At 40.4% G+C, this 8,301-nt stretch overlaps 1 protein-coding gene across 1 annotated transcript; it reads left to right on the plus strand.

Moving 5' to 3' along the window:
- Positions 1–3,989: 3,989 nt before the first annotated feature.
- On the plus strand, positions 3,990–7,692 carry LOC118422384 (acid-sensing ion channel 1C-like). The gene is made up of 5 exons (XM_035829905.1): positions 3,990–4,074; positions 4,630–4,721; positions 5,192–5,293; positions 7,154–7,292; positions 7,663–7,692. The coding sequence occupies exons 1-5, from the start codon at positions 4,000–4,002 to the stop codon at positions 7,690–7,692; spliced, it is 438 nt and encodes a 145-aa protein (XP_035685798.1). The 5' UTR covers positions 3,990–3,999.
- The last annotated feature ends 609 nt before the right edge of the window (positions 7,693–8,301 follow it).

The following is an 8,301-nucleotide window of genomic DNA, read 5'->3' on the forward strand; positions in this document are numbered from 1 at the left end:
CGGTGAGGATGTGCGTTGTCACTGTAGGGACGTCTCGTCGCTGGAAAATCTCTCATAAAGAAAGGAATGTGTGAAATAGCTCAATGAACAAAACCTGCTGCGTACATAAGAAGGCAAAAGATACCGCCATTAGTAGGGTAACCACACGAGACAAAAAAAAAAAAAAAAAAAAAAAACCAGATGAAGCGCTCGTATCTGCAAAGAAGAATCATACGTATACATCAAGATAATAATAATAATAATAAAAAAAAATTAGCGTCAGCGTCCTGTGGAAATTAAAACGGGGCATCAAAGTTCTATGACCAAAAGTCAAAGTCGAGTAATACACACGATTGCAAGAAAACAGACATGTACATGCATACAAGGTACGAGGGAGGGGGGACGGGATAAGGGGAAAACCTGAGATGCAGCACTTCTCGGCCAGCCTGCCTGGGGGAAACTTCTCACGGGGATGGTCAAGTTGAGCCGGTCGGGCGGGGAGGTCGCAGCTCAGGACAAGGAATCCTCAGGGCTGCCGAGGTGAAGCACGCAGTTGTCACAGCAGAAGGGAGGCGCAAAACCAGCAAAATATCCATCCTGCTCCGGTCGGGTACATGGGGTACAGCTCGGCGTGGAGAATCCGGATCCAAGGCAGTACTCTTCACGGCTGAGCGACAGTTTCTGACTGAAGGTAACCCAGAAGCGTATCGAACTACAAGGCGAGTCCACGAAGTAATCCAAGAGAATCCACACCGTATAAGAGGCACGAGGTTGCGGTACGGGAGAAGAGGTCTCAAAACAGGTCCTTAGTACAAACAACGTAGACTAACAGAGGACAGGACACCATTATAATATAAACTCGACAAGTCAGGAGCTCAACAAAATATGACCGTACTCAGGAAGGAGAAGCTACGAATGACCTACATGGGAGATGGGGGAAAGGTCAGAGGGTAAATGGGGTCAGAGGGATAAGCATCAGGGTAGGGGGACACGTGACTGTCTGCTCAGCCGTCGGAAAACTTGAATTCATGTTCTATAAAGATAGCGAAATATGTCAGTGTCAAGAAAAAGTCCACACTATTCGTCTTAAAGGAATGAATACTGCAGAAATGTTGAAGAAATGTTTTAAACATCCCATGCAGTCCATAAACAATACTGAGAATTATTTGTAGATCGCAGTCTTATTTAGTGAAAATCTGTACGCACAGACCTTCCATTTGTACATACAGAAGAAATGTGTGTTGTTGTTTTTTCGACCAATTGTATGTCAGTTACTATTGTAGGGGATCTGTCATGGCCTAGGGAAAAATGCTGTGTTCTCTGTTACATGATCGAACCTAGCAAAACTTGCTGACCCTAGCTTTTTCTTCTGGATGGCCTCTGGCAAGGGATTTTAGATCTGACATCAAGGTGGTGACATTCAAAACAGACGTCCTGTATTCCATACTGTTACAATTTACTATTATTGCTTTTAGTAGTTGGTGTGGCAAAAACGTCGTACTTATTTGTACTGTAACAAATTATTAGTATATATTTATGTACTTACAATGTATGTCTGCATAAATAGAATATTATGCGAAAAATAGCAGTGTCGTAATACATTTTCAGCTTTACATTGTTAAACTGTATTAATTTTTTCACTTGGTACGAAAACTATGGAGAATCCCCACATATCAACCGAACAGGAGCGTACATGTGACCAGAAACGCACCAATCTGTCGTAAGACATTGCGGTGCTAATTTGCAGAGGTCAAGTGTTTTTGAGCGGAACTTAGAGCACATTTAAGTTCCCAACGGTACTTTTTGATGATCTCGTGTGCTGTTTCAAAAAAAAATCAGTAAAACAACAAAACATCTAGGTAACAAGCTACAGAAATAGCACTATAATAAAGTTGATTCCAGTTGTAATGGCTACTCTCGCGAGAGCCCAGATCCTGACGTGAACACGCGTGAGCTACCCTTTGCGTCACCATGTAAAAAAATGACATTTCTGTACCCTTGAGTTCTTTTGGTGGCCCCATAGAAAACATGGCGACTTCAAACATTGTACGTCTTGCGTCATGTAGGTCAGTCTACATCTGAAACTTCAGTGGACAAGATGACAAACTGTTTAGTCTTGGCCGGGCTGCACCTGCTACTTTTATTTGTTCTTTTGTGGTTGGCTGACAAAGCTAATGACCACACACGTTCTGGAACGTTCCCCACAAAGTATTCTCAATCTCAGTGTTTAACCGTCTCCATGCTTCCTATCCCCTATAACCGGTATAAAATTGGTACCAAAAAGCTACCTTAGCAGGCTGAAGGTTAAAGTGGAACTCTACATCCACCCTTGTACATCGCTTCCCATCCGTTACATTTTTTATCGGACTACATATTACATGTATGTCTTGTTTTTATCAGAACAGGCCGCTGTCACAGTGATCTACCCCTCCCAGCAAAATTGTCAGCGATCTCGCCCTCCCCGGCTAGTGATCTTGCCCCCTATCTCGCCCCCTATCTCGCCCCCTATCTCGCCCCCCTTTAGCGATTTCGCCCCCCCCCCCCAAAAAAACGGGTTTACATAACATTTTAGAAGTTGGTTGGTATGAATCACAAAATGCAGTTTTAGAATGATATAACTACACGATAACGCCATCCATAGTATTAATATTAACGTAATTACTTCTTGATAAGACAATTAAAGTTGTTTCGGACAAGGAGGTTTGGGTCCGCTGTATTCCCATACTTGCATATGGTTGAGTCTCGCTAGTGATCTCGCCCCTCGGGGGTGAGATCGCTGTGACACCGGTAAATATCCACTTCTGGAATGTTCTACTTAGGCCCTAGACTGTTAATTGCCTCTTGGGGATTCCAAAAACTTACGATTGATTACGAGAAGCTATATAATGCAAGTTTACCTTTATCCGCGGGGTAAGCTATGTCCGTTTCCTCAGAAACGGGGGATTTAGGGATACCAAGTCGAAAGATAGACGTTGGTTTCAAATTGCAACGTGGTCAAAACATTACAGTTTGAACTCACCGTCCGTCGATCTGATGTCTTTGAATACCCTGTCTGTTTTCATCTACAACGGATATGGGTTATCCAGCGGATAAAGATGAACTAACGTTAATGAATCTGTAGTTCCCACACAATGATGGCGTCATCACTTATGCGTTCTGTAGGCCGTCGTATAGCTGTGTATATAGCTGACAACATGACAAGCTAACAACTGCGTCAGGAAAGGGCGAACATACAGTGCCTTTTTTTCTTGTGTTAAACGACATTGATCATACCTTTTTTCACAGCAACACTTGCACGTCAGGTCTCAGTGATCTACAGAGTACATTAAGTTATACAAGGAAATAGCTTCGGGACAGCTTCATAGTTCCAGCTGTGGACTCGACAAAGGTACTTGAACGACAAAGTTTTAGACAAGAGTTAACTCCGTATACAGGCCTTGGGTGAAGTTACTGGTTTACTGCCGGGCCGGGCAGCAAAACATAGTAAGTAGAAGGTATGTGAATGCATTATTGAACACCCAAAAGAATGTTTTTATCAAGATAAGTATTAAATATTGCCAAGAAAAACAACTCTATATTGTAATCAACGTAAACATATAATAAAGCATGGTAATACAAATTGTGAACCCTCTATGCTGCACCTTGCGCCATGGTAGTCACGACGATGACTGTCTGTTTCTTATTTTTGGTCGTTAATTTCATAAGGAGACAACAAAATGTCTGAATCTGGACAAAGAGTAAACAACAACAAAAACGGTCGTAATAATACTTTTTAAAGCAACTACTTTAACAGTTTCTGCCAGTATGGCAAATGTGGATAATATATTTTATATTTGAGGCAACCTCATTTCTGTCGTTTGAGATCTGTCAAATTTATTTAACATCCGTGATTTGCGCTTGCCCTAGGTTCGTTTTGTTTAATTTTTGTCTGTGCCGCAACAGTTGTTGACTCTTAATGTTTACTGTAGTTCTACTCTACTACACCACAGTTGTTGTTTCAGATCGATGTAACCTTCCGCCATGCCGCCCGAAGACGAGAAAGAGTCCCCGGAGAAAGAGTTCGCCGGTAACACAACTCTACACGGACTCAACAGGGTAGCTGTCCCTACTCTAATACGTCTGTTTAGTGCTGGAAATGAGGGTCTTTCTACACTTGATTGCAAAATGTTGTTGTGAATGGAAGGGCACCCACACCGAGTATTGAAAAGGCCGTTTTACACCATGTTCAAAATAGGTGCTATTATCCGTCCATTTTTGTCATCGCTGACTTGCTAATGTCCATATACAGTAAAAGCCAGTTAATTGCACAACGGATTACCGCACACTTCTGTTTATTGCACGTAATCCTCAAATCCCAAACCATTATTGCTCCACCTGGATAACTGCACGGAATACACTGGCAAATAAGGTGTGCAATTAAGCGGCTTCCACTGTACTATGACGATACTAATGTAATATCAACAATCAATCAGGCCTAGATATTGAATTCATGTTAGCATTCGCTTACTCCAGATTCACAAAAGTCTCACTTTGACCAAACGTTGACGATTTTTTCGGCCTAAATATTTCCGCGTTTTTTCTCAAACGCAATTGGAAAATGACCTACTACATTTTGTAGTCACACTGTGTTTTTGTTATTCATTTCCTCAGATTTTCATCGCTCCAAGCAAATATTTTCGTGCGTGGTGGATATTCGTCATTCTCGCCTCTTACGCCGGGTTCGGATATATGTTCGGTTCTATGTAAGTATTAATAGTTACCTAACTTCAGATTCTGACTTTGTTTATTACATTCGACAAGGAGGTAAATGTTTTCGGGTTTGTGTGTAAGCTTGTCTGTTTGTGTAGAGCATTACCCGCGAAATCATATCTGGAACTATAGATATTTGGTATTTGCTGTTAGGTTTTGCCAAAACCCGGAGAAATGTCGGTCCCCTATCGGCTTGTTTTGGTATTGCAGCGGGACTTTTGCCGAAAAGATCTCGTGTTCTGACCAAGCTTTGGACATCAATGATAAGTCATGTGGTCTGGAAGACGTGGGAAAAAGTCTGGTCCCTATTCGCTGTCTTTGGAACTGCAGGGGCATTTGAGTTCTAGAGTTTGAAATAGCCTGAGGATGAGCGAAGATTGAATTTATACTTATACTTATAATTTATCATCTGTTGTCTGATATAGTCTTGCTATCGTATATGAACTTTGCCTCCGCCCCCCAGGATTTACTCATACTTCACCTACGACACCATCACTGACACCCGTCTGGAGTTCACGGCTGGCGACTTACCATTTCCGGCCGTCACAATCTGCAACATGAACAAGTACGTAATATATTAGTTTAATCGTATAATGTATGCAGAAATAGAGTCTGAATAATGAATCTATGTAAGTGTTTGTGTGTTTGTGTGTGTGTGTTTGTGTGTGTGTGTTTTTGTGTGTGTGTGTTTATGTGTATGTGTGTGTGTGTGCGTGTGTGTGTATGCGTGTATGTGTTTGTGTGTGTGTGAGTGTGAGTGTGTGTGTTTGTGTTTGTGTGTGTGTGTTTGTGTTTGTGTGTGTGTGTCTGTGTGTGTGTGTGAGTGTATGTGCGTGTGTGTGTGCGTATGTGTATGCGTGTGTGTGTACGTGTGTGTACGTGTGTGTGTGTGTGTGTGTGCGTGTGTGTGTGTGTGTGTGTGTGTGTATTTACCTTTGCCAGAATGGCTCAGGTTATGTTTTCGGTTTGGTGGTGTGTGTGTGTGTGTCTGTGTGTGTGTGTCTGTGTGTTAACAGCATAACTCAAGAAGTCTTGGATGAATCCCGATAATATTTGGTAGGTGGGTAGGGGTCGGGAAAACGAAGGTCAAGTTCGATAATGGGCCCCCTAGCGGCTTGCTAAGGTACTGCAGCAGAACCTCAATTTTTGATATCTCCTGTTCTGGACATGTTGTGATCATGATTGGTAGATAGCCCTCGAGGCAGAGAGTAAGTGCTGTGAGTTTGGGCCCCCTAGCGGCTTTTTTGGAACTGCAGGCGCCGGTTTCCTTTCAAACTTTGGACGAGAATAACTCTACAACGTGTTGACGGATCGTCATGATTTTTGGTATGTAGATAGAATGAGTGATGACTTACATAATGGTATACTAATTATGCAAATCAACAGCTAATTTGCATAATTAATGAGGAAAATTTATAAATCCACTGCATTCCATGATAGGACTTTCAAACTTGTCACATATGTAGTTGGGAAGGAGAGAAATGTCGATAGATATCAATTATGCAAATGATGGCCTCATTTGCATAATTAATGAGAAAATATGAAGATGTTGACGGATCTTCATGTTTTTTGGTATGTAGGTAGCGTAAGTGAAGACAAACATAATGAGATACCAATTATGCAAATCAACAGCTAATTTGCATAATTAATGAGGATATTTTATAAATTCACTACGTTCCATGATAGGACTTTAAAACTTGTCACATATGTAGCCGAGAAAGAGAGAAATGTCAATACATATTTATCATGCAAATGATGATCTCATTTGCATAATTAATGAGAAAATGTGAACGTGTTGACGGATCGTCATGATTTTTGGCATGTAGATAGCCTAAGTGAAGACTTATATAATGTGATACTTATTATGCAAATTAACAGCTAATTTGCATAATTGATGAGGAAAAGTTTATAAATCCACTGCATTCCATTATAGTACTTTCATCAAAGTTGTCCCATATGTAACTGAGAAAGAGGGAAGAGAGTAAGAGGTGTATTTAAAGACTTTGAAAGAGAATAAGTCAAGAATGGATCAAAGGATCATCATGATTTTTGGTATGCTGATAGCTTAAGTTATGCTTGATACAATTTGATATCAATTAATTGTAACTTGGGATCTAATTTGCATAATCAATGCCGAAATTTTATAAACCAACTCCAAGCATATAATTATGAAGAAAATGAAATGAATAACGCATTTGTCTACAGACATCATTCTACATAACAAACCTGGTTTATTTGGCAAAGGTATGTGTTCGTGGAACTCTAGTTTGCTTATGTGTGCGGTTTTATTTTGTATTTGTTTGTGTATGATCACGTCTGTGTGTGCTTTTGTGTGTGTCTGTGTATGTGCGATCGTGCGTGTCTGTATGCATTCAGTTTTATTCATCTAATCTTTCTCTTTTTATCTTTCTTTGGATGTTTACAGATTTGATGCCAGTAAACTGAAAGTGGCGGACTGGTACTACCTGTCAATGTTGTTGAACGGGGTTCAGCTGAACGTGTCCACAATCCTGGCCAGCGGTGTACCGCCTGACGAAACTGTCAACTCAACTTTAAACATTGAGGTACGTCACGACAAGGTCCACAACAATGTTATAGTGGTTAGCAGGACAGTTTGGGCTCACCGGGCCGGTCAAAGGTACATGTATAAAGGTTGGTCAATCTATAGTCCTTACAGAGCTCCAAAACAGCAAAGTATTGTCCGACAAGCCAGGAATACTCAATAGCCTTTAACACATTTCCTCTTTCAAATCACGTTTTGACAGTTTTTTTAACCTACCTCGTGCACAAATGAAATTAAAAAGGCGCCAGAATATACCATATACACATGTAATTTTGCGAAAACGTTGTATTAAAGCTCTTCAGTAATAACCAACTTGTTTGACATATCCGCGGATACAGTGTATCATTTCCATCACTATTTGTCTCTTTCAGCCAATTCGAATGTTGTATTTTATAGCTTGATAGTTTGAAGATGCTTCTATTCCTTACATAATACCATATTTATTTCATTGTTATGCTTTGTTTACATTGTTCAACGAAACAGAACATGAAGATAGAGGACATCGTGAGGGAAAAGGGGTTCGAAGTTTCACCACTTCGCTTAAAACTTTGCTTCTGGAAAGGCATCTTCTGTACAGCCATGGTGAGTCGAAAGGTGGCGCTTGTGCATGTTGACTATATAATCGGCCATATGTTGTGGCTTTTAAACGTATGATCAGCAGCATCAAGCGAAAATAACAAAGGATTACTGTATTTACATTGCAGTTGTAATAGTCCTTTCGTTTTGCCAAACTCCACGTGTAAATTCCATCCTAAATTATGTAGATGTATTCATTTGCATAATCTATTCATTGTGTACACACTTAAACATGTTAGAAGAATGTGATTCCAATAGTCCCAATTAATTGCAATTTTGTATTGATTATGCAAATTAGACAATTTTTGCACAATTGGTACATCTTCTAGATAATGCTCTGTCTGCTATAAGTTTAAGACACACAGACACACCGAAACGTATTTCTATTCTTTTTATTATGGAGGTATTAAAGTTCACAGATTCAAAAAAAAAAT

Source organism: Branchiostoma floridae, chromosome 9, assembly GCF_000003815.2.
Source record: "Branchiostoma floridae strain S238N-H82 chromosome 9, Bfl_VNyyK, whole genome shotgun sequence".
Taxonomy (NCBI): domain Eukaryota; kingdom Metazoa; phylum Chordata; class Leptocardii; order Amphioxiformes; family Branchiostomatidae; genus Branchiostoma; species Branchiostoma floridae.

Excerpts from the sequence above, each read along its gene's own strand:
- LOC118422384 (XM_035829905.1), top strand. The coding sequence starts at position 4,000 with ATGCCGCCCGAAGACGAGAAAGAGTCCCCGGAGAAAGAGTTCGCCGGT. Across the intron at positions 4,075-4,629 it reads CTCTACACGGACTCAACAGG|ATTTTCATCGCTCCAAGCAA; the intron begins GTAGCTGTCCCT and ends TCATTTCCTCAG. Across the intron at positions 7,293-7,662 it reads ACTCAACTTTAAACATTGAG|CCAATTCGAATGTTGTATTT; the intron begins GTACGTCACGAC and ends TGTCTCTTTCAG.